This window comes from Argentina anserina, chromosome 6 (assembly GCF_933775445.1).
Source record: "Argentina anserina chromosome 6, drPotAnse1.1, whole genome shotgun sequence".
Taxonomy (NCBI): Eukaryota; Viridiplantae; Streptophyta; class Magnoliopsida; order Rosales; family Rosaceae; genus Argentina; species Argentina anserina.
Window position 1 is genome coordinate 32983496 of NC_065877.1, and position 25780 is coordinate 33009275.

A 25780-nucleotide genomic window follows, 5' to 3' on the forward strand; every position below is an offset into this window, starting at 1 on the left:
ATTGGACGTTAATAACAGATATTATTTTTTCAATTCTACTAATAAAATAATATTAATAGTTAGATATGATATATATATATAGCATACATCGATATATATAATGATAATAGATATTATTTTTTAATTCTACTCATAAAATAATATTGATAGTTGAATATGAAATATATAACATACATCGATATATATAAGAATTTTTCAACTCTATTTATAAAATAATAATGACGGTTAGATATGAAATATATAACATATCCACTGTATAAGAATTAAAAAAAAAGGATTGAGATCAAACGGGTATTTGGGACATTAGTAAGAGTGGAAGGGTAATACAGTCATTCCCATGGCCAGGAAACTTTGGGCTCTTCGAGATCGGGCGCATAGCAGAATGCTCCGACATTGTCTAATCGGCTGTACTGGTAAAAGCTTATATGACACCAGACTTGGATGGTCGGCAAACTCCGCAGCTAGCATCGAGCAATTGGAAGAAACTATTAAATATCACCCTCTAAATTTTTACCTTATTATATATCGATAATGACCCTTTTAAGTAGACTTTGAGTTCATAGAAACAGTCAAACAGAGAAGATGCATGTGGCCACTAGTGAAATAGGGACGTGAATGTATATTTTGACGTCTGAACTCCAAGGCCAGTGCTGCAAAAACTACAGGCAAATCCTGCGAAAGGGCCTCGTTTCAAAGCTATGAGCTTCTGTTCGTGCTAAATGATGCCATTTTGATTTTCATGAACTCATGGCTTTTGCTATGTGCTCTGTTTTCGAATAATGGGTTGGTCTTAGTCTTTGTTTTCACTTGTGTGTATTTATGTGTCCTCAATTGTTTACCACTATTTTGTCCACTTACGACATTATTATGTTAAGGTGTTACTATCACCTGTCTATATACAGAGCTCGTAATGGGATTTTCTGAACGGCCTCAAAAGGTTGGTTAGGAACTTGGGACTTTTGATATTTTCGGCTAGTTTTAGCACTTTTGTCCACTTTTTGATGGACATTCACGATATTTTCTCGTAGCACAATGTCCTCCACTCACTCATCTCCAAACTAAAATCACCATCATATAACCAGTGTGTTTTTACAAGCTTTCTCATCTGCAATATCACATCAAAGTATGAGTCCTTAGTTTTATCACATAGTTACAGAACACAGTGGCATACATACACTGATACACAGTTGGGAAAGATCCCCGAGATATTTAATGTAGAGATATTGATAGATAAACAGAAATCCAAAAACCTCGTCTCCTTCCCACGAGAGGGATTTTCCCATAAACGAAAAGCTCCCGACCCCAAAGCCATTTTCTTTATCTCTCCCTTCTTCTCTTCTGTTCTCTCTAATGTCATATCATGCATAGCAACTAGCCAAAGCATTTGTTTTGCTTCGACCTCGCCAGCTCATTCATTTCATATTTCATTCAAAGCCCCATTACCAACCTCACACACTATCTCTTTCTCTCTCTCTCTCTCTCTCTCTCTGAGCCAGATCTCTCGGAGCAACCCTTGGAGATGCGTGCATATTAAACCCAATTTACAAGTTTCTCCTTCTTTTGTGGTTTTCTGGTCCGTTTTGTGGAGGAGGGTTTGTTTTGCTCTCTCCTCCAATAAAACCCACCAGCCCCCATCTCAGTTTTGATTCCAGGGTTCGATTTTCTGGCTCGAAACAGTTGTGGGTTTGTTGGGTTCCGATCAAGTTTGGATCTTTAAGAGAGCAATGGGGGAGGTTGTGGTCATATTTAGTGAGGAGGAGCTGAGGGAGATGAGCGGAGTGAAGAGAGGGGTGGACCATATAGAGGTCACGTGCGGCTGTACCAGTCACAGATATGGTGATGCTGTTGGGAGGCTTAGGGTTTTCATGAATGGTGAACTGGAAATCACATGTGAATGCACCCCTGGCTGTCAGGAAGGTCCTTCTTCTCTCTGCCCTTCTCTGCAATCTTTGGTTCCTTTTTGGGAATAAGGGCTTTTCTTTGATGATATTCTTCTTATGCATGTTCTCTCTTTGTGTGTGTTTTTGAGATTGATGACTTTTTTTTTACGTTAGTGGCTTTGGTGGCTGCCCGTCACTGTCTTCTGGTGTTTGGTCTGATGAGAAGTTCCATTGTTTTTCTTCTTCTGGTTTTTATACGTTCGAGTGTATGATATTATGTGTGAATGCAACGTGATCGAGTTGTTTGCTTTTTCATGGTTTTGTGAGATCAGTGTGTATAGTGGTCTGGTTAGCGTTGCTTTGAGTGTGTGTTGAGAATGGAACCTGCATTGACATTGTGGCGGTGATTGGAGCCTCTTAGGCTCGGTTTCTTAGGTTTTGGCCTTTGATACCCGAGTTCTGTTCTTTCTGGTCTACAGAGTAAGAGGGTGGAGTTGTTGCATACATTACTACATGTTTGCTTGTCCATCCTTCTTTCCTCCTTCCTTTGTAAACATGTGAGGTCTTCTGCGATCAACAAGTTGCTTCTTCATCTTTGGCTTATGTGGTGTTACGGTCACTTTTTGTATCAGGGATTTTTTCCGTTCTTCTGTGTCCATCAGCTATTTGGAAGGAAATAAACACTGCACTTGAGTTCTAATATTAAGCAATACATTAATTATTTGTGTTTTATTTGATGTCTTCTCTCCATCGATCAGATCTCTCTTGTTATTATTATAAATAAAAACTTGTGAAGTATATGGCATGAAGTTCTTAATATGGTGCATAATCAGTTCTCCTGTATTCACTGTTGTAATTGGAGGGTCTATAGTGACAGAAATATTGAAAGATTCTGGGTTGAGCTGGGGTCAAGAATTGAATGTGCAAGCAGTCAAAGCATTGAGCTTGTAGGTCTTTCTTTTCCTCATGTGAGTCAACTTGCACCTTGAGGCTTGAGTTGTTCGGTTTGTATTTGAAGCAGGCAGTTTCCTTGAAACCATAATTAAGAAAGCTGTTTAGCCAAACACAATTGGATCAAAACTGAAAACTCTTGCTGTCAACTTTTTTCTCTCTTGAGTAATCTCTTTATATTGGTTATTATTATAGCTCTGGCTAGATAAGTAGAAAGTATATGTTCGTTATCCAAACGTTGGTCTAGGTCAGATTGTCTCTTAAAGTCTGTTCAGATTTTTTGTTGACATGCTCAAAATAACACTGGTAGGGATTCAAGCCTTTTTGTGTTGTGTAACTGCTTTAAGTGGTCATGAGACACTCTATACCTTGTGAGCTGCTGATTAATGCTTATTATCTGGTTTTTGTTTTGTTTCATTGAAATCTTGTATTTTGACCCTCTTCTGTTTCTTTACATTTCTTTTAATGACTAGGTACATTGTCTCCCTCATTATTTGAGAAGCATTCTGGAAGAGAGACAGCTAGGAAATGGAAAAATAATGTTTGGGTCATTGTTAATGGGAAGAAGGTTCCATTGTGTAAAACAGTGTTACTCAAGTACCACAATGAGGCATCAAAGACTGCAAATGGCTCCCAGAGATCCCAAAATGGAAGAGCTTCTCACCGTGATGAGTTTGTTTGTTGTACTAGATGCAACAAGGAGCGCAGGTTTCGCCTCCGGACAAAGGAAGAATGCCGGGTTCACCATGATGCTGTGGCTGATGTGAACTGGAAATGTTCTGATCTACCATATGACAAGTATGTTTCTATCTTACTTTGAATATATAATTCATTAATTCTTATCTGTAATGGGGTTTCATTAGTTAATTAGTGAGGAGTTATACAGAACTGGTAATTATAGGTGGATGCCAGCATTTCTTGTTGTTGACTGGTTGGGGTGGTAAGGATTGTTTGCATGTGTATTGGTAGGGGAAAGTATAATCCTGTCCAATATTTTGCAAAAAGGATCGATGAGAAGCTCCTGGTTGAAGCTAGAACAAATGAGATACTGACAATAGATAATTTCCATAACCAAAACTTGGCTGTAGTTTGTTGCAAATAATGCTAGGAAGAATATATGGGAAGATGGCCACTTGAAATCTTCCCGGAAATATTAGAGTTGAGGTAGCCCATTTTGATCTATAGACGGCCATGCATGGTCTTGTAATTCAAAGTTCTCTCCAGTGATGGACTTCTAATGAGTAATGACAACTTTGAATATGTGATGGACTGAATGCTGCCATACAAGTTAGTAATATCTCCTTATTACATAAATGTGACAGATATGAACTTAGTAGAACACCCAGTTTATACGTTTGCTGTTTTGTTTTGTATTTGTTGTCCGAAATTTCTATCTTGTACTTGTAGAAATTGATGTAGAAATTGTTTGTGTATTTCAGAATTACTTGTGATGATGAGGAAGAAAGAGCAAGTCGGAGGGTTTATAGAGGCTGCAGCCGTAAACCTACATGCCAAGGCTGCACTTCTTGTGTATGCTTTAGCTGTGAAGTTTGTCGTTTCTCAGATTGCAGCTGCCAAACTTGCACTGACTTCACAAGAAATGCTAAACCTTGAGTCACCTTCTGGGTTGAGAAAATTCATCTATTATATGTACCCCATTGAGCTTGGTTCTCCCCTATCCAATTCTCCACATTCGAAAAACAAAGAGGGCGAAAAGAGTGACAGAAAATTAAGAAGCAGCTCGTTCGGTGACATTATCGTTATATGCTAAACTTGCTTCCAGTCTAAGAGTTCATTCTATGCGGTTCTCTTGACTGATTTAGACCTTTCTAATTTAATGATTTAATCTCATAATTTATATTGGGTAGTGCATGGTGCATTTTTGATTCGTTTTCCTTTGCAATTAATTAGAGATTCTTGATTTGATAAATAGTTGGGAAGCTTGTATCATGGGTTTTTAAAGTTTTATATCAGAAGTAGGCGTGATTGCGTGAAGTTAGGGTTTAATTGAGGAAATGGTAATGCTTCTGTTTACCACGGAGGGGAATAGACGAGTTGGCTCGACTAGACTGTTCGTCAGGAGAGTACAGCATCTGAGAAAGTGAAAGAAATCAAGAAATTTTTGGGTTTGTTCCATAAAGTGAGACTAAAACTGAGATATGTAATAGAAAGGGTAGTATCTGTCGGAACGTGAACATGAATGTCAGACAAATGATTAAAAGCAATGTAGCTTATAAACCAAGTTGAAGATTAGTTGAAGCTTGGCACTTGAAAATTTGCTTCACAAGAGTGCAAATGTCACAGATAGCTCACGAAAAACTGATTGCCAAAATTCAAGATTGTACTACAAAATTTTCAACTTCAACCTAGTTGAATAGGGAGGAGCATGTTCTATTTTCAAGAAATCACACATGAAAACATCTAGTTCCATCCGTATACATAAAGCTCGCAAATACAAAGAATATTGATTAGAATATTTCTGAAAGCAAGAACCTTAATACAAAAGGTAGGAAGAAAGCAAAAATGATAGCCAACTGTAGTCTTCAGTTGCTTGGTGCAGCAGAGCATGCCATAACTCTCAGCTGGAACCCCTTCCTCTTCCTCCCCAGGCAAACCTACGAGCCCCTCGACCATATGGTCTTTTTCCACGATTAGCAGATGTACTTCGACTAAATTGTTGGGGAGCATCAACATCACCTGAAACCGGGTTCCCAGGTTGTGGCATGATCTGTTCTAAGTTTGGGTTTGTCTGTGAGCCTATCCCAAATGTATTGTGGTTGAAGCCATGCTGACCCTGCTGAGCCATCTGAAAAGCATTTGGGTTGAAGCCATGCTGACCCTGTTGACCTACCCCAAAGACATTCGGGTTGAACCCACTTTGACCCTGTTGAGCCATCGCAAATGCCATTTGGTTGAAGCCAAGTTGACCCTGTTGAGCCATTTCGAATGCATTCATGGGTCTGGGGGAATGCAACTGTTGACCCGGTATAGGTTGTCCCTGGAAACCTATTCCAAATGCTGGTTGGTGGAAGCCATGTTGACCCATCAACCCTGGTGAACCCATGGGCCCTAAAAATGCATTTCCCTGCTGATGGAATGAAACTCCGCCTGGCATAGACATCTGATGTGGGAACTGTGGAAAAAATGGCATATTATTATTTGGAAATGCATTGGGGAAGGGTGTTTGTTGTGGCTGAGATGGCATTCCATCTGTCCAAACTCCATTTGCATTCATACCACGGGCCTGTGTAGCACCTGGAAATGGTGGAATTGATCCATGCCCACTAGCTGAAGCTTGCGAGACCGCAGAAGAAGATGGACCATGTGGACGAGCAGGTGCAGCTGAAGAGAAATGCTCGTGGTGTTGATCAGGAGGTGTTTGGTGGGGTGAAGATTGACCATTTTTCCAGGGCCCCGTCTTAATTTTACCTCGTTTTCTGTTGTTTTTCTTACTGCCGGCATTCTGGTCATTCATTCCCCTCTTCGCCAATTTTTGCAATCTCTTGTATTCAGCCTCCTTCTCATCATCTGAAAATTCTGCTTCATCTGATACCTCTTCATCATTTGCACCAGATGCATCATAACCCTTTCTGTAAAGATCTTTGTTATTGAGCACATGATCTGCAAACTCCTGAACAAAAGAGATTGATGTTCCAACCTGTATACCAGCAGGGATTTCGCTTTCTGTATTGTATCTCACCATATAGTAAGGGTTTTTGACAGGTCCAAAAATTTCATCTACCAGTCCCAACGGAGCTCTGCTTTCAGTTATCCACAGAATAGAACCCTCGTTCAGAGGGTTGTGTTTCTCAACCCCTTCCACAATGATTTTGGTACCAACAACCTGTGAAAAATGAAGTTGACATGAAACTCACATAAATGCAATACCACAGTTCAATATATGCATCTTTTGAAGTCTCAACATCCACATTCTAAGATTTCAGTGAAACCGACTGATTGATGGAGTTCCAGCTACAACACAAGAAACTAGCATAATCATCAATAAGAAACTCTGCTTCAGATCCCTCTAGGCTTACCGATAAAACAACTCCCACAGGCAGCATTTGATGATGTGGTTTCAAGGTGACATTAACTGGAGGAACTGGTGGCAGTTCCTGTACAGATTAAAAAATTCAAATTCAGCCTAGTATGAAACATCATATATACTCAAGAAAACCAGTTAACTGACCGCAAAATATACCTTGTGTGTAAAGATAACGAAGATTACACAAATCGACAAACAAATATATTGAAAGCATAAAAATGTGGAGGCATGGCATTACTCAGACATCAAAAGATTACAGAAAAAAGTATTTCACAGTCATTTGTGTCAAGTAAGGTTAACCAAGTGAATTGACAAAACAAAGAATGCTTTATCAAGCCCAAATCAAATATCATACTTGTAAAAATCAGACCAAATTACAGAAACAAATTTTAAAAATCCAGAAAATTGAGCTAGCTTTCAATCTCCCTAAACCAAAATCATATTGTGCCCCTCAGCTCCGTTAAGTTAATTCATCAGGGCATAACTAACAAGTTAGGACTACAAGAACATGAATGGAGACTATATTTAACTAACTGCTGGTTATCAAACAATTCAACTACACTACACAGTCATAAACCAATTCAGGAAAAAAAAATCCTCACCTCGAGCTCATTTTTAGATCGAATGGGTCCTTTCATAGCTTCCTCCTCCTCATCCCCCTCATCGAAAACATCAACATCACTCCAAGCAACCTCGGCGCCCTCCTCATCCTCCTCATCACCTTCATCCCCACTTCCCTCACCTTCCTGCTCCGCACCACTTATCTCCCCTTCTTCAAGCTCACAACCCTTCTCACCGCCCTCCTTCACCGCCTCCGCCATCACATTCCCTCTCCCCTCCTTCTCCTTCTCCTCATCCATATCCTCACTCTCACTCTCCTCCTCCTCCTCCTCCTCCTCCTCCTCCTCCTCCTCCTCCTCACTACTACTACTACTACTACTACTCGAAGACGATGCTGCTGCTGATGAACTCTCACTCTCACTCTTGCTCTCCATTTTCCTCTCCACAGCCTCGATTTTCGCCTCGAAAACCTCACTCACTGCTCCGTTCACACTACCAACAACCAAACTCTCTTCCTTGTCTCCGACCAAACTAACCTTCCCCAACTCCTCCTCAATACAACAACTCACTTCAGAGTTCTCCACTACAGAACCAATTGGGTCAGACCCAGTAACACTTTGGCCTCCACTACCAACCTCAGCAGCTTCAGACTTCAAAGTACCACTCACGCAATCCATATCTGGGTTCGGAAAATCCCTAAACCAACTCTCAATAGAGTCAAAATCCAACAAGGAATCGACAAACGACAAGTCGACGGCGGGTCTGGGATCAGGTGGTGGGTCCTTGGAAAGCTTGAGGTTTGAGGCTTGATCGAGGTTTGGGTCAGAGGTGAACCCTACCATTTGGGAGCGGAAGAAATTAGGGTTTTCCGAAGAGGGAATTGGGGTGAGGAAGAAGAAGGAGAAGAGCAAAATTCCATGGGTGCGGGGTTTAGCCGTTTAAGGTGCTTAAACCCTTGGCTAGGGTTTTCGAACATTTTCAGGTGAATTTATATAGATGGCGAAGATTTAGGTAATGTACGTTGATAAAGCACTATACGATGTCGTTTCTCCAAGTCTTTGGTTTTGGGTCTTGAGATCTTGCAGCTCTACAAGACAAACCCAAGAGTTATTTGGGCCATTACTCAATTTTGTGGGGTTACTCTAAAGGTGGACAACGCAAAATGTTCACACAGCACTACAACATTCACAAATCTAACGTAAGTACCGCTCGTTGTTTTCGGTGAAATTAATAGTCTTCGATAAGTAGTAATTGTGCTCGATTTAGCCCCTACAACTACGTAAATGTTTCAAAAGATAAAGGCCATATATATCATATCTCATCACTCCATGCCACTAGCATGCAACACTTGCATCTTTGGACCAAGCACACGTACACTTGATGATGTAAGTAGACAAGTAGTTAATTAACATCGTTACAACTTCATGCCAATTGCTCATTAGCTAACCGCATGGATGTGATCATTTATGCTCGTGACTAGACCTAATAGGGGTGGCACTTCCGAATCGAAAAACTGAGAACCGAGCTGAATCTGAAAAAAAAATGAACCAATAAAAAAACCGAACCAAAAAAATAACTAAGAAAATAAAAGAAATATTCAGTTCAGCTTCAGTTCAGTGGTCCAACCGAACTAAATTTGTTGAACCAGACCGAACTTACTGAGGACATGTAAAACAACGTCGTTTTGATTGGGTATATTTGGAACCAAGAAAAAAAAATCTAAACTCTCACAGCCTAACTCACACTCTTTTCGTCTCTTCGTCTTGCTACTTTGCCTCTCTGAGATTAAAGACTCACGCGTGGCCAAAGGCCTTGAGAAAGTGAGTGTCTTGGGAGATGTAGGTGCGGAAATTAAGACTCGACCTTAAGGTCACCGGAGGCAAGGCAGAGGGAGAAGGGATGGAAGAGAGAGAAAACCAATTCGCGGTGGAACTTGATCCAGAAGCGGTGAGCGAGGCTGGCCTCGTTGTAACTCATAGATCCCAATTTCACCTCTCACCTCTCGTTCTTCATCTAAGATTCACATGTTATTTCTCTTTCACCTTGATTCTGCGATTTCTGCCAATTGTTTGGAAATTGGAACCCATCAATTTCCCTTAGTTGATCAATTGTTAATGGGCTTACAAAGAAAAATTACATTATATATTAATTTGAGACTTGCTTATGTGATTCCATATCGATTGGCAGAATAAAGGAAGGACTTCACTAGTGGTGGATTGAAATGGAGGCTTGAGACCAATAATAGACATGTCATTGTTCGATGTGATGTCGTGGTCACTGAGAAAGAGGTCGTTGATGCTCCTGGCGAGGAATTCGAGTACCAAGCCGAGAATGGTTTTTCTCTGTATGTACTAAAGTTTGGATCTTTTTGAGTATTACTCAATTGGGTTATGAAGGTTGTAGAGTTTTTGATGATTAGTGGTGTTTGTGTTGTATGGAGTAATCAAAATGGAGGCATTGAGTTTAATGTTTGGGGCTTTCTTCGTAGTTGGACTGTTTATAGTTTTGGTTTCATCATAAATTTCAAAGCTTTATGTGATATGTGGTGTTGTTTGGATTTCTGAGTTCTGGGGCTTTTGCTTTGTTAATAGTTTAGAGTGTTTAAAGTTTTCATTCTCATAATTGGATTTTGGTTTTTAAACTGAAAATTGAGGGCTTTTGGAACTTATTGCATGTTAGTAAGCTAATGGATTTGATAGTGCAGTCTCTACAGCCATAAGGACCTGTTCCTTAGGGAGCTGGTTAGGTAAGTACAATATATAATAGAATTCGAATCTGACCCAGAGAATGAGACTATTATGTGCATTATGTTATATATTTATATGCTGAGTTTGTTTTGTTATGGTGTTTCAGTAATGCAAGTGATGCTTTGAACAAGTTGAGATTTTTTAGTGTGACTGAGCGTTGGCTGCTTGGAGATGTTGGTGAGCTACAAATTTGCATCAAACCCGACCCAGAAAATGAGATTATTACCATATCGTATGTTGTTTCTATTTATTCTGTTTCTAAACAACTTATTAGCTTGATTCAATAATTGGTGTTAATTCTAAATTCATGCTTGTTTATTTAGGTCTCATTGTTTCTGATTCAATGTTATTCATATACAAGGTTGCTGAAAAATGAGCGTGGGGAAACTATGTCTGGTGCATGTGAGGAAAGCTATGATGCGGATTAATTCTAGCTAGATTTGTTGTGACTTAGCATGTGTGTAGTTTCAATGAGATTTCACATTTTTTATATTATTAGAACTTACATTTATAATCTCAGTTTGTGTTTGTTGTATACAGTTTTATTTTTTTAGAAAATTAAAAAAAAACTGAATTGATCCAGTTTAATTCAGTTTCAGTTTGAGTTGTTAGAAATTGTGAACTTAACTGAAAAGTTCAGTTTTTAGTTTGAGTCTAAAACTGAACCGATCAAACCGAATTCCAACCCTAAGACCTAATAGTACATAAAGCAGATGCACCAACAAATTTTAAGGATTGGAACAAGAAAAACTAAAACATAAATAAATGGAGGATGAAATTCTGCATTTGGAGTGGGAAACAGATCGAGTCATTGTTATAGAGCCCACGTTCATAAGCGGCTACGAAGCTTTCTTGAGCTGTTTATGAGAAAAGCTGTCTGTAATCGTAGCTACTACGAAAGATCGAGACAAACAGCAACATAAAATTTAAAGCTTCATGTCATACCAGGCCATTTGATGTATACCATTAAAGATCGTAACTGTTACCTACTGCCTACCTGTAAGAATTAATATTCAACCTAAGTTCCTTCGATTCATTAGCACTTTCAAATTTAAGAGAATCCATGTTTAAAGAAAATGATTGAGCATCCAACATCTATTCTGTTGTTTAATTATTTGTACTTTCATTTTTCATTTTTCATTTTTCATTTTTATTTCTGGTTATGTTGAAGAGGAAATGAAAGTACGAAAATATAGTCTCCACCATTCTATCTTGATCAGTTGAGAATTCGAGTTATTATTCGGTTTGTTCGTCGGTTTTATTTCTTTTTGTTCTATGGACAAAGAAAGTACGATTATATACGTATTTGAAGTTCGTGATCTCGAATCTCTCCACCAAAAACAAATTTCAAGCACGTAAAGCAAGTATCATCGTATCGATTAGTATTAGTTGACTCATCGGAATAAACAAATGAGTTTTAAGTAATTTGACTATTTTCTGGGTATTCTAGCATTTGACTTGCATTGTATTTATAACCAGAGCTGCATGTACCAAACGTATTCTATCTCAAATTTATGAGAGTCGTTCTGGACCTGATGAGCTGTTGCCTGCTGAGCACACGTTTGGTTTAATTTACCCCAACCAACATCAACCAAACATGCCTCTTATCATTAATTATGAACTCTTCGATCGATCAGTCTGCAATTTGACCCATATTGGATTTTACAGTTTAGTTATAAACACATAAAATTTCTATGTTTACGTACGTTGCAGAATAAGAGCGCATTTGGATTAGTAGTAATCTAATAATCATGAATAAAAAACTCTACGATACTGTTGTAATCATATGATATGGTAGAACAACGTAACTCATAATTTTGTGCTCCTTCATGGAAATAAGAGGCTTTGGTGTATAGTTACGTTATACACAGAAAATCAGCATACTAAATTAAACAAAGTCTGAAAATTAATACTAATTACTTAGAATTTGATCATGAAGAACTAATGAAGAAGGAGAAGCGGTGAAAGATTATGAGTAAGATCGAAGTACTGCTCCGCAGAAAGTGCAGATAATGGCTCTCCAAGACTTCCAATAAAACGGCACGTAACAAAATCTGGTAGCAGTTTTCATATCGGCGACGCTAGCTCCACCACCGCACCGCGAGCATATTCCGGCTGCCGGCTTGCTCCCTCGCACTTTCTTAGTCTGATCCACCAGAAAGCAAAAGACCACCATGCTTGATAGCTATTAGCTGAGTTAAACTTCTCTGTAGTAAAATGCGAGAGGTTTGGGTCTTGTGGAGGTGTGAGGATCGATATGAGCAGAGTTGATAGAGCTGAGATGTTTGAGAAGTAAGGAAATGAAACAATATATAAGAATGGTAGATGGATGGAGTTGGTCGAGGTTTAGGGTTGAGACCTGGACGTTGTTGCCAATTGGAACAGATCTCGTTCTTTGACCGTACACGTGGTGAGGGATGGAGGGAGAAGAATGAATCGGTGATAAATAGGGTGGTGCTGGCTGGGTTTCTGTTGGAGTGAATGTGGGTGGCAGTTGGTAGGTCCTTGTTGAGTTTGGAGGATCATGCATGAAGTTTAACGGTGGGCGGCGAAAAAGGTCGGCTCTTGTATGGAAGAAAGATTGAAGAAATGAATGTGATTTGGGCATATGGTATAAAATGGGTACATCCTAACAAGTATGGCATTACCATTTGGTTGGTTGTTTGGATTCATATGTCACATTTGGTAGATGAAATCCCAACCCCAAGTCGACACAACCGTCCCAACATGAAAACATCATGTGTACTAATCATTTCATTATCAGTTCTCTATCAAAATTCAATTAATAAATTCAGAGTTAAAAGAAAAAAAGAGGAGTTAATTTCAGTTTATTCCCTAAATTTTACACATAAAATCAGTTCACCCCTTAAACTTATATTTTAATCAGTTCACCCCTTAAATTTATATTTTAATCAGTTCACCCCCTATACTTTTAAATAATATCAAAGAAAGATAAAATTCAGGACCTTAGCAATGGATAAATCTAGGCCAAAGTTAAAACTCGCCGATCCAACCTACCATCCTCTGGCAATCGAAATGAGAGTATCACAATTACTTTTGGTAGTACACATAAAGTATATATTCCTATAACAGAACTGAATTATGATGCAAAAAGTAGTCATTATACATTCTAACATTCTGCGTGATTGCGTGAACCACAATTTTCAATTTGTAGGTACCATATGCATCGCATTATAGGACACTATTACACATGGGCGGATCCATTCATAGGCCAGGCTAGGGACTTGCCTGGGACTTTGACCTTTGCTATGGAGTATAAAGCTTTACAAGCGAAAAATCATGTAAAATGGGCATATTTTACAAAATTATGGGCAAGTTTCAGCCTCTGCTTTCTTTCCCTTTTTTTTTCTCTGAGTTACAGTCAAAATGATAGTGTTTTGGAATTTTTATTAATACTTAATGCATGAAAGCCAAATAATGATGTTGTTTCATTAATATAGAAAAAAGAGAAGAAGATTTGCGGGCCAAGGATAATGAACTAATCTAGTTGATTATGTTGCTGCCTCTATATCAATTGACAAAGACTCAACTCCTCATTTAAAAAAAAAAGACCTAACTCTCCACTCTCTGTCTTGCCTATTGCCAAATCATCTAAAATCACAAATTCAATTGTTAGAACTCTTGTTCTCACCAAATTATTTTTCTCTCAGGATTTATCTTAGGCAAATGTCCATCTTCAGTTTTTGTCTAGATTTGAAAATCATGGTCATGAAAATTCATTATATATGTTCATCTTAATTTTTTTTGCTATGGCTGACAAACGTTTCTGGATCTGCCACTGCTATTACATGTATATGTCATTGAAAATCTACATGACAATATTAAATGACGTGACAACGCAACATTCAAATTGGCATATAAGTTCTTTTGGGCCTAACAACATAGATTATTATTATTTTTTGAGAAAAAAAAATATATATCACCATAATAAAATTACAATAAAGAACCACCTAATTTACTATCTTAGAGCAAATGCACCTGTGACTGAATATAATTGCTAATTCATGGGCCCCACCTTAAAATTGGCATTTTATCAATGCACATGATAGAAATCAGCTGGTGCAATTAGTGGGGACCATCAAACAGTAATTGACATAGCTAATTGAGTTGCTGATTTTTAACAATTATTTTGGTCGACTGATTTGGTGGGGCTCACTATGTGGCCTGCAACAGATGGAAATAATATGACTAACGACAACTTAATTGCAACCATTGATTAAGATCCAAAGGCTATAATTTGACACCAATGGTTAAAAATTTCTTCCGTCAAAAATTTCAAAATTTTCTTTTTAAACCTCTATAAATACCTAACTTCATTTCATCATTTCTCACAGCAAAATTATCTTCTTCCTCATCTTCTTCTTCAATTTACTTTTTATTTCTTGTTAGACTCATCAAATCATGGGAGAGTCTAATTCCACTTGGCAAGAAGAGGAGAGAATGCAATTATGTGATTCATGGGCGCGTGTAACTGTATGTCCGATCACCGGCAAATGCATAAGCTCCACAAAGTTATGGAAAAAAGTTCATGCCGATTATGTCAAGCATGGGCAAGGTCCACCGACAAATCGAGGTCCACTCGCCATGCAATCTCAATTTTGGACGTTGAAAAAGTTGCTGAGAGATTGACATAATGCACAAATTAAAGCCCGTAATAATATAACTAGCGGCACCAATATGATGGATGAGGTACATATATTTTTCCCAATAATATTAGTTTTTACATTATTATTTATTAGTTGGTTGTTACATTATTATTTATGTTCTTAAATTATACCTATAAATATCTTAATTGTATTGGTAGATATTGATTGCTTTATTATTCTCGTTGTTATAGATGAATCAAGTTCATTCGAACTACATGAAAAATCATCCCAAAAAATTTAATAAATGGGAATGTTGGGACAAAGTTAAACATCATCCTTATTTTATTGATCCACCATTTAATCCTCAACCTATGGAGTTTTATTCAACACCTAATGCCTCCGAAAATGACTCTTTAATTGACTCGGAAGATGATATAGTTTTGGAGACACCTTCAAGCTCGATCCCAAAGTCAATTGGACAAAAGAGAGCCAAATAAGCAATGAGGAAAGGAAAGAAAGTACAAGATACAACAGAAAGTATGGCTCTTGTTATTCAAGCCATGGCGGAATCAAATCAAGCTTCTGTTGAATTAATGAGGAAAAGAAATGAAGAAATAGCTGCTCATACAAGAAAAATATTGGCATTTGAAGAGGCAAAAAAAGATGCAAAAGTAATGGCTATGTATACTAATTTCATGACTCCACAATCAAAGGCTTGGTGGAAAAAGAAGAAAAGTGATATATTAGCCAAAACATTATTCGATGGTAATAGCAACGGTGACTACACACCTGAGTTTGATCAGTTTTATTTTCGATAATAAATTGTTGTTTAGGAGATTATGTAACTTAATTTGAAATTCCCTTATGTAATTTTAATTTTATGAAATAATTTTTTTGTGTTTTTTAATACATTAGTACAAAAAGTAACAATAAAAACCACATTTTATTCTTAACATAAATAAGCATAATTTAAGATTACATAAATTTCAAACATACATATTATTACAGCACACAACATGAAATACATTAATTAAAATCACAAACCATAATTTATTTAAATCTAATTTACCAAATGTAATGGTTCATACTCAGTTACCATCCATGTTCCATTATGCATCACTAAATCATCTTGTAGGCACTTGTGGAGGTAGGCAGACTCTACTTAAGATTTTGTCCATTTGTCTCGGCTGGTTTGAAAGGAATGGGTTCTCCAGTTTCAGGATCCACAGGTCTATCGTAGATAGTAGCTATTGATGGATTCATTAGATCTTCTTCTTCAGACTCCACAAATTCTTCCTCAACAAACTCATCATGCACAATCATATTATGCAAAATGATACAACTTATCATGATGAATCGAAGATCTTCTAGTTTAAACAACCTAGCACCATGACGCAACATAGCCCATCGAGATTGGAGAATTCCAAAATACCGCTCCACATCTTTTCGATAAGCCTCTTGTTTTTTGGAAAAGTGTTTATCTTCATCTGTTCTGGGGTTCGATATTGTTTTAACAAAAGTCGACCACCTCAGGTATATTCCATCAGCAAGGTAGTAACCATTGGTGTACCTTTTGTTGTTGACTTCAAACTGGACCATAGGAGCAGTTCCACCTATGACCCGCTCGAACACATTAGACGCACCAAGAACGTTCAGGTCATTTTGAGCTCCCGGAGTTCTGAAGAAAGCGTGCCATATGTGTGTGTCGTAAGATGCCACTGCTTCTAGAATAATAGTTGGTCTACCCTTCTGACCCGAGAAAGCTCCAGCCCAAGCGATTGGACAATTTTTCCACTCCCAATGCATACAATCGATGCTTCCAATCATGCCTGGAAATCCGCAGTGATGTCCTCTATTGAGAAGCCTATATATAAAATCGATTTGTTTGGAAAAAAATTTCAGACACTTGAGCGTTGTAGAAGTCCCCATCCTAGTGATTTCATCACATTGATTAGCAGCTGCGCCATATGCAAGCATTCTCAAGGCAATAATCATTTTTTGTTCAGGAAGTAGTCCCAATTTTCCAGTGGCATCTGCTTTTTGCCTCCAAAAACTGTCGTGGTTACAAAGATCCTCTATTATGTGTTGGAATAAATGTCTTTGCATTCTGTATCGCCTTCGAAAGCTTGTTTCGTCGTAAACTGGACGTTCAATAAAATAATCTTGTAGGAGAAAATGACCCCGGGCTTCTCTATATCTCTCGACGTTTGGTGCACGCCCAAGTCGCGATCCACGCCCTCTAGGTGTTATGGATAGTTGATATTGTGCCACTATTGCAGCCGCTTGAGAGTTTGTAGCTTGAATCTACTCGAAATCTTCCATATTTTTCACGCTCTTTTTCTTGCACCCACATGTTCAGTTCCTCCATGGAAAAAAAAGAACAAAAGAAATGAGATGAGTGATAAGATTCAGAAGATGTGAATGTATAGAATGATAAGAATGTGTGGGTAGAGACTAAATTCTGGAAGCTTATTTATCAACAATTTTGAAGATGAAAAGTTTCAGATAAGTACACGTGTCTCGTAAATATTGGTTGATAATCTTATCAGAAATTATATATATATTTTTAGAAGATAACAATATTTGAAGTTAACACGTGTAAGATGAAGATTGGGTGAATATCATATCATAATTAAATATTTTTTAATTTTTTACAATATTTTGTTATATGTTTATAAAAAAACCATAAAATTGTATAAATAATAATACTATTAATTAATTTTTAAACTTTGTCATTTATTCAAATTGAAATGTGAATTAAGTTTAATGTAAATGTGGATTAGCATGCAAATTGCCTTCAAGTAGTGCATTGATAAAGATAAGGCAATTGCCAATTCTACATGAATAGTAAATTAGCAGTACCAACTAAATTGGCAAATCAGCAATTAGCCTTCAGTTTTGTTATACGGACACGGACACGATTCGATATGTTGATACGGTATATAATTTTTTTTTTGATACGGACACGTTATGGACACGTTAATTAAATATATATTTATACATATTTTATACCTTAAAAAAATTAAAACATGTTATATTGTTTTTCTTAAATTGATACATGTATTCTTAAATAAATTTGTGTATTAATACATAAATAAATAGATATATCTATTCAAATAAATAAAATAAATTAAACACATGTAGTATATGTTGATAGTGTGCCACGTCCAGCTCCCCACCCCAACCAAATCCTAACTTAATTTTCTCAAATCTTTCTCTATCTTTCTCCCACTTTACTCTACTGATCAGAGACTCTACTAAGGTCTACCTAGCCAGGAACGACTGTCATCGTTGTCTCTCAATGGTGCTCTGCTCATTCTGGAGTTCTATGAGTCTGATCGAGCTCAACTCAAATCCTTCTGCTAGATGCAACTCCAATCATTACCTCATCATATTCAAACCTCTACAACGTCGGCTCCAAACTCTCCAGTACATTGATTAAGCCCCAAAATCACAAAAACCCAGAAAACCAATCACTCACCAGTTGGGTTTTGCTTAATTCGGTAAGATCTTCAAGTTTTGCGTCTGGGTTCTTGCTCTTGAATCCTAATTGCTTGTGCTAAATTACATGTCCACTTAAAGGACATGATCGTGTCCAAATACTGATTCGGGTGTCCAAGCCGCGTGTCTGAATATCAGTTCGCGTGTCCAAGCGTATTACTGCGTGTCCGTATCCGTATCCGACACGCAATATATGACTCTGGTGCCATGTCCGCGCTTCATAAGCCTTCACCAATGGGTGGATTTGCTCTTACGCGCAGCTATTCCTAAAACATGCAACTAAAGAGCGCCTCTTCTGATTCAAACCCGAACGTCCCCACTTTCATGAAGCTCTTCTTCTTCTTGAGGCGCCATTGCACCTCTCTCACCTCCTCCTCAAATATCCACAAACCCAAAAACCCACCTCCCCCACAATCCCAAATCCTCCTCCTCTGCAAATCCGGCTCCCTCCTCGACGCAATTGCCCTCCTTAACTCCACAAACCCCTCTCACATCACCCTCAAACCACTCGTCTACGCCTCACTCCTCCAAACAAGCACCAAAGCCGTCTCACTCATCCATGGCCTCCAACTCCACTCCCACGTCATCAAGTCCGGCCTCGAAACCGACCGCTTCGTCGGCAACAGCCTACTATCTCTCTACTTCAAACTCATCCCCAACATGTCCCAAACCCGCAAAGTCTTCGATGCTCTGTATTTCAAAGACGTGATCTCGTGGACGTCCATGATCACAGGCTACGTTCGCGCCGGGAATCCCGCTGACGCCGTTGGATTGTTTTGGGAGATGGTGAGTCTGGGAATTGAGCCGAATCACTTCACTGTGTCCGCGGTTGTCAAGGCGTGTTCTCAGCTCGGCTACTTGAGGCTCGGTCGGTGCTTGCATGGCGTTGTCGTGAGCCGTGGGTTCGAGTCCAATCAGGTTATTGGTACCGCCTTGATTGACATGTACGGTAGAAATTTCAGGCCGGGGCAAGCTCGAGACGTGTTCGATGAAATGCCTGAGCCAGGGGCCATCTGTTGGACGTCGGTTATATCTGCGCTTACGAGGAACGATTTGTTTAGTGAAGCTTTGCATTATTTTTACTCGATGCAGAGGTGTGGTGGGTTGTTTCCGGATGGGTTTACGTTCGGGACTGTGTTGACTGCTTGTGCGAATTTGGGGAGGGTGAGGCAGGGCCGAGAAATGCACGCGAAGGTGGTCGCGTATGGGCTTAGGGGAAATGTGGTTGTGGAGAGTAGTTTGGTGGATATGTATGGGAAATGTGGGAGGGTGGATGATTCGAGAAGGGTTTTTGATGGGATGCCGGTGAAGAATTCTGTTTCGTGGTCTGCGTTGCTTGGGGTGTACTGTCAAGCTGGGGAGTTTGAGGCTGTGATTAAGAATTTTAGGGAAATGGAAGAGGCTGATCTGTATTGCTTTGGAACTGTCCTTCGTGCGTGTGCGGGTTTGGCGGCTGTGCAGCATGGGAAAGAGGTTCACTGCCAGTACGTGAGAAGGTGTGGTTGGAGAGATGTGATTGTTGAGTCGGCTCTAGTTAATCTTTATGCGAAATGTGGTTGCATAGATTTTGCGCGTAGCGTTTTCGCGCAGATGCTGGTTAGGAATTTGATTACATGGAACTCGATGATATGTGGGTTTGCTCAAAATGGGCAAGGTGAAGAAGCTCTTAAGGTATTTGATGAGATGATTAAGGAGGGAATGAAGCCCGACTATATCAGCTTTATTGGGGTTCTGTTTGCTTGTAGTCATGCGGGTCTAGTTGATCAAGGGCGAAAGAACTTTAGCTTGATGACGAAGAACTATGGGATAAAACCTGGGATTGAACATTATTGCTGCATGGTTGATCTCCTGGGCCGTGCTGGGCTACTGGAAGAAGCAGAGAACTTGATAGAGAGTGCAGATTGTAGAAATGATTCTTCCCTTTGGGCAGTTCTTCTAGGTGCTAGCACAACCAGTACGAACTCTGCTACTGCAGAGCGCATAGCCAAAAAAATGATAGAACTGGAACCTGACTACCATCTGAGTTATGTTCTACTAGCTAATGTATACAGATCAGTAGGCAGATGGGATGATGCCATGGAGATTGCCAAGCTGATGCAAGATAGAGGCGTTAAGAAGACTCCGGCTAAGAGCTGGATTGAGTCCAATAGTAGATGGCGGTCTCGTCTTCATGTCGGTGGTGTGAACATACCTAGAAAAATTGATTTTAATGCCGTTTGGGGACATTCTGTGAAAACAAGGATAGACGGAAGAGAATCAACAATCGAATATCAACCCATGTTGGAGGCTGGAGTATAGTTGTAACAGAAGTAATCGACATCCCCCATGGAACTGCCTCATGTCCTATGTAGATATTTGACGTCTTGCAGTGCAAGAAACAGGTGGAGGCTGGCAATTGCCCTTTTTGATATACAGTTTTCGTGGAAGTTTTACAGGACTTGAACGCCAAACCATGCCTACCGTAGAGAGCTCTATCGTGGAAAGCGTGTCTAGACTAATTAGTGGTGACTTTTCCAATTTCCTTTGATAATTTACGTTCCTCAACCTCCTTATGATTTATGAGAGGATTCAAACTTGGAATGGAACACGGGTCGCAAACGCTTTGCCTTTGATAATGAAGTTTTCTTCTTTCCTCTTCCGCAAGGGATTAGGATACTAGCCCTTAATTCCTTTAATTGGTATTTGCTGATATCCTTCGTGGAAAAGGAAAGAGATACTTTATGGCCGCTTATTTTCCTTTGTGGAATAGTTATTACGTATTAGTATGCTATGAGGAAAACGAAATGGTCGATCTCCAGCTCGCTCTATATAAACATACGTAGGTAGTGCACGCTTTCCATACCCATAACCACAAGTTCACAATTCATTTTCTTCATTCTCTACTCCAATCTCGTTTGAACAATACAAGCACAAAGCATGTCAAATAATTCTCTTCCTGGCAAGAAAGGGTCGGAGAAGAAGCTTCATCTGGTAGATGGTGAAGGCTTCAATGACGACTTCCTCCCGTCGCGGCTGCAGAAATTTAATTTATATGACGAAGTAGCTTCTGGTAGCGATTCAGAAGATAAAGATGATAGCAATAGTAATGAGTTCTGTGAGTTTCATGGTGTGAGGCAATTAAAGTATCCTAATGCTCCACCAAATGCGCCTACTAGAATCCTACACAAGGAACATACAGTCTATAATATTCCAAAAAAGGATTGTGTAAAATGTAAGAAAGAGAAGCTCGCAAAGAAGAAGCTGAAGAAATCTAAGGAGGCCAATATAGTCACCATGTATAAAAATGGCCATCCAAAGGTTGCTCCACTGCATGACACCGGCAAATACCAGTTCTTGGTATACTATTAGCTAGCTAGTATTGTTTAGTTGATCACACATGTAACTGTTCTCTACTTTCTTACCTGTTAATGATGGGATTGCATATCATCAAACTTGACAATCTCGCAGCAGAAAAGCAATCTGTTTGAGTGCAGCAACTGGAAACACTAGATAAAACTACGGTACACAATTGCTTATTCTATTAGAAAAACATACACTTTAAGTAATGGAGAAACTATTCCCGAAGAACAAGCTCCAAAGACAGATGCATGGTTCAGTTGATTAACTACCAATATTGTTTATATAATGCAACATTTCCTTAAGAGTCTTAATTTTCAGAAGTCTTGGTGTAACATTTTGTGATTTGGCAGAAACTAAATAAGTTGCGTTCAGCGTTGGCATGTTATAAATTATAATGTACAAATGTGGAATACAATGCATGTTCCAACACACAAAAAAAAAAAAAAGAGTTAATTTCTATACAATCTCCATTCAGCTGTTTCCTTACATACAGTACTATGCATCATGCAATGCTTGTTTCTGTACAGTGACATCGTTGGAAGTTTATCGCTTTAAATATCATCAATCTTCAAGCTCTGAGGCAGTGTCATCAAACTCGACTCTAGTTTCCGAATGTACCTGATGTTCCGAGTCAAAAGCATATTTCCTGTCTTGCTTAACCAAGTTGGCAAGGTCATGCCTATTGGCATCTGTATAGGCATCTATAACAGCTCTGAACAAGGATGGATTAGGTTCTATCTCTTCATATTTCAGCTGGCTGTAAATTCGCTTCACTCCTTCAACCATACCTGCTTTTCCATAGCAGGCTACTAGATTTATATGCGTCACAAGGTCTGGTTCCACACCGTCATCCTGCATTCTCATGAATATGTTCAAAGCCTTGTCAATCTCGCCAGCTGCCCCATAAGCATAAATCGCAACGTTGTAGAGAGCAGAATCAAGATTTATGTCAGCTTTTGTGAATGTTTCACAGGACTCGAGCGCCAAACCATGCATACCAACCAGAGAGAACATAGAGGTGATGATAGCTTGTCTAGAGTAAGGTTTCCCTTCCTGATAAGATGACTCAAGCTGCGTTACAGCTTCAATGGGAATCCCTCCTTTTCTCAATACAGTTAACAATACATTACAAGTCCTACTGTCAAGCAACAGTTTCCGAGTTACCATCTCGTGCAATAATTCACCACATTCACGCAGCTGCCCGTTAATGGCATAGCATGACATCACCTTGTTGAATGAAGCGCAATCCTTTATTAAACCTGATTCTTTCATTTCTTCTGCTACATCAATGGCTTCATCAAGCATGCCCATGCTCTTATAAAGATACATCATGGTTGCAAATGCTATCTCATCAGCCCAACCCTTGGCCCTCATATTTTCAAAAATCAATTTGGCTTCAGATACCATCCCAAGATCTGCATACAAATTTATCATACTGTTAGATGCAACAACATCGGGGCCACCATCAAAACATTTCAACCTCTCATACAACGCTACTGCCCCATCACAGCTCCCCACCTTACCATACGCCTTTATCAGAGATGTCAGAACTATTTGATTTGCAGATATCCCTGATTCTTCCATGTAGTGAAAATACTTCAGTGCTTCTTCAACTCTACCAATTTCTGCAAATCCATTAATTAAAGAACCGTATACAAACTCATTTGGCTTTGTTCCCGATTTTAACAAGTCTTGGTATACGTTAACTGCATCCGAGAGCTGGCCGAGGCGAGCATAGCTGGCAATAAGAGCAGAAAAAGTAAGAGATTGCGGCTTCAGACCAGTTTCCTGCATTTCTGTTAGAAGATCCCTTGCTTGGTCCACTAAATCACCTCCTGAGAACATTTGGATGAGAGAGTTGTAAGTGCACTCATCAGGCCAAGTCCCATGGTTTTTCATGCCCCTGAAGAGAGAGAAAGCTTTATCATAAAGCTTTGCCTTACCATAAGCTTTGATCATAACATTATATTCCACAATATCCTTCATTTGTCCAACCAAGTCTCCCTTCCTGTAGAAAATAACCTCGGCTTCAGTCCAAAGTCCCTTATCAGCATAAGCATCTATAATTGCCGCACACGTCTTTGATGAAATCACACGGTTTGACTGACATTTCTCATAAAGTAACTTTGCCTGATCAAGACATCCTTCATTAATATACATCTTGATGATGCCAGGAAGAGAATGCTCATTGATAGAGACACCAGTTTTCTCCATATCCTTAATAACTATCTCTACATCTCTGACCATGTTTCTCTCACATAATACATGAAGAATAGTTCTGTGAGATACGATATCTGGGTAAAGACCAACCTCCCTTATCTTCTTGTAGCAATCCAGAGCAGCATCAATATTCCCCACATCAGCATAAAGGGAAAGGAAAATGTTATAAGTTCTTGTATCAGGAGATATTCCTCTTTCTTCCATCTTATTAAGTAAAGCTTCTGCCTCCAACAAATGCCCATGACTTCCACAAGTAAAGATCATAGTATTGAAAGTAATAACATCCATTGCCACTCCAGACTTCATCATATCTCCAAACACATTAGCCGCATCATTCAGGCGCCCTGCCTTTCCATACAAATCAATCAAATTATTATATGTAGATGTAAGCCGTGGTTTTTTAATAGAGTTCTCTGCATCCATTGAGGCCATAATTTTTGAAGTAGGAACTCTACCACCAGTCTTAAAAAGCTCAGTGGACAAAAAATGCTTAAAACTAATAGGCTCCGAGACAGAACCAACCACAGAATCACCCATAGAATCCAAGTCAAGATCATCGAGCTCAATCTGCCCCGTACACCAGTCCTTATAAAATTTATCCGCCCTCTCAAACTCTTCTGCATTCTTCAACGCCCGAACAACCGTATTCATTGTAACCTCATCGGGGAAAAGCCCCCGTAGTTTCATGTGCTTAATCCACAACAGCGCCTCCTTCACTAGTCCTGCTTTCCCATACACATCAACAAGCATCGAATACGTATTATTAGTAGGCAACACACCCTTTTTCGCCATTTCAATCCAGCACAGCCTCAACTCATCCCATCTCTGAGCTCTACCGAGCACCCGAAGCACCACATTGTAGTGAATCACATTGGGCACGTACTCTTTCTGTGACTTGAACCACTCAAAAACACAAAGAACTCTCTCCCAGCTCCTCTGTTCTTTAAGAATCACAGTCTGTTCTTTCGCACTCAGACCCTCACCAAACGACTTTAGCGCCTTTTCAACATCATTTTCAGACTCCAAAGACCTCAAAATCGAAGGCAACACGCCTCCATACCTCTTCTTCATCTTACCATTAGCTAAAGAAACCTTAGTGGGCAAGACCAAACCTTTCAAATGACACTGTAGCTTAAACCCTACCAAAACCCTAGACCCTCTTGAACTCTGTTTCTGGGTTCTTGAATTCAAAATACAGCTACCCTTTTGAGAAATTGGAAGAGGGAAAAGTTGGGTTTTAGCTAAGGTGTGGTTTTGGTGAGTGAAATTAAACCCTAGAACAGGCCTAGCTGTGAAATTAAATTGGGGGTTTTGAAGCTTACTTGGTTTAAAGGTGTGGCCTTGCATTGATCTGTGGAGACTTTCTTGCCGTAATTCTATGGAATTGTAGCTCTGGCAGTGAAGCATCTTCAACCTGCCTTTCAAGTTTGAATCTTGGGGACTTTGCGGGTTCCCAGCTCTGAAAGTAATTAGGGTTTAAGACACAGACAAGGAACAAGGAGAAGAACAGAGGAGGAGGTTGTTAATTTTGCAAGTTTTTTCATTTCCCGGTAATGCCCTTGGGATGGCGTGCGAGAATGAGGATACTTTAGGGGTCAAATTGTCAAAAGCATCTTTTTCATGCTCTTTGTTCTCTTCTTCTGATTTTTCTGAATTCTGTTTCATTTTTTTTTCTTGTTATGATGGGAATAGTTGATATCTATGCTCTTCAAGCTGATGGAATATATAGGAGTTTAGGACTGATATATGTGTGGAGAAAAAACAAAGGGATCTCATTTTCTATTATTCAGGTTTATTTTGTCCACTTATATTAGTTTAGGTCTTTTTATAATAATTATATAAAGAATTACGCGACTTTAATTTCGTCCATCCACACATGCATCCAGTACGTGTTGTTGTTAGTGAAGCAAATTCTGATATCGAAAACCA

At 39.1% G+C, this 25780-nt stretch overlaps 7 protein-coding genes across 8 annotated transcripts; 3 read left to right on the top strand and 4 right to left on the bottom strand.

Moving 5' to 3' along the window:
- Positions 1 to 1282: 1282 nt before the first annotated feature.
- LOC126800359 (protein ULTRAPETALA 1) lies at positions 1283 to 4708 on the top strand. Its single transcript, XM_050527716.1, has 3 exons — positions 1283 to 1917; positions 3305 to 3629; positions 4271 to 4708. Exons 1-3 carry the CDS (start codon positions 1725 to 1727, stop codon positions 4443 to 4445), a joined length of 693 nt encoding a protein of 230 aa, XP_050383673.1. The 5' UTR covers positions 1283 to 1724; the 3' UTR covers positions 4446 to 4708.
- A 428-nt stretch (positions 4709 to 5136) lies between these two features.
- On the bottom strand, positions 5137 to 8400 carry LOC126800352 (uncharacterized). The gene is made up of 3 exons (XM_050527704.1): positions 7479 to 8400; positions 6869 to 6946; positions 5137 to 6675 (listed from the first exon to the last, which is right to left on the bottom strand). The coding sequence occupies exons 1-3, from the start codon at positions 8277 to 8279 to the stop codon at positions 5410 to 5412; spliced, it is 2145 nt and encodes a 714-aa protein (XP_050383661.1). The 5' UTR covers positions 8280 to 8400; the 3' UTR covers positions 5137 to 5409.
- A 936-nt stretch (positions 8401 to 9336) lies between these two features.
- On the top strand, positions 9337 to 10560 carry LOC126797342 (heat shock protein 90-5, chloroplastic-like). Its single transcript, XM_050523983.1, has 5 exons — positions 9337 to 9384; positions 9636 to 9793; positions 10142 to 10183; positions 10291 to 10361; positions 10508 to 10560. The coding sequence occupies exons 1-5, from the start codon at positions 9337 to 9339 to the stop codon at positions 10558 to 10560; spliced, it is 372 nt and encodes a 123-aa protein (XP_050379940.1).
- A 1591-nt stretch (positions 10561 to 12151) lies between these two features.
- Positions 12152 to 12417, bottom strand: LOC126800361 (uncharacterized). Its single transcript, XM_050527720.1, has one exon. The coding sequence runs from the start codon at positions 12358 to 12360 to the stop codon at positions 12154 to 12156; it is 207 nt and encodes a 68-aa protein (XP_050383677.1). The 5' UTR covers positions 12361 to 12417; the 3' UTR covers positions 12152 to 12153.
- A 3532-nt stretch (positions 12418 to 15949) lies between these two features.
- Positions 15950 to 16618, bottom strand: LOC126797343 (uncharacterized). The gene has a single exon (XM_050523984.1). The coding sequence runs from the start codon at positions 16616 to 16618 to the stop codon at positions 15950 to 15952; it is 669 nt and encodes a 222-aa protein (XP_050379941.1).
- Positions 16619 to 18473: 1855 nt separating this feature from the next.
- LOC126800353 (pentatricopeptide repeat-containing protein At1g03540) lies at positions 18474 to 20660 on the top strand. The gene has a single exon (XM_050527706.1). The coding sequence runs from the start codon at positions 18566 to 18568 to the stop codon at positions 20588 to 20590; it is 2025 nt and encodes a 674-aa protein (XP_050383663.1). The 5' UTR covers positions 18474 to 18565; the 3' UTR covers positions 20591 to 20660.
- Positions 20661 to 22068: 1408 nt separating this feature from the next.
- Positions 22069 to 25320, bottom strand: LOC126800315 (pentatricopeptide repeat-containing protein At1g73710). Of its 2 annotated transcripts, XM_050527663.1 has the most exons (2): positions 25174 to 25320; positions 22069 to 25054 (listed from the first exon to the last, which is right to left on the bottom strand). In XM_050527663.1, exon 2 carries the CDS (start codon positions 24920 to 24922, stop codon positions 22193 to 22195), a length of 2730 nt encoding a protein of 909 aa, XP_050383620.1. In that variant the 5' UTR covers positions 24923 to 25054; positions 25174 to 25320; the 3' UTR covers positions 22069 to 22192. The 2 variants fall into 2 exon arrangements, with proteins under 2 accessions (XP_050383620.1, XP_050383619.1); XM_050527662.1 differs by having other exon boundaries at positions 22069 to 25316.
- Between the last annotated feature and the right edge of the window lie 460 nt (positions 25321 to 25780).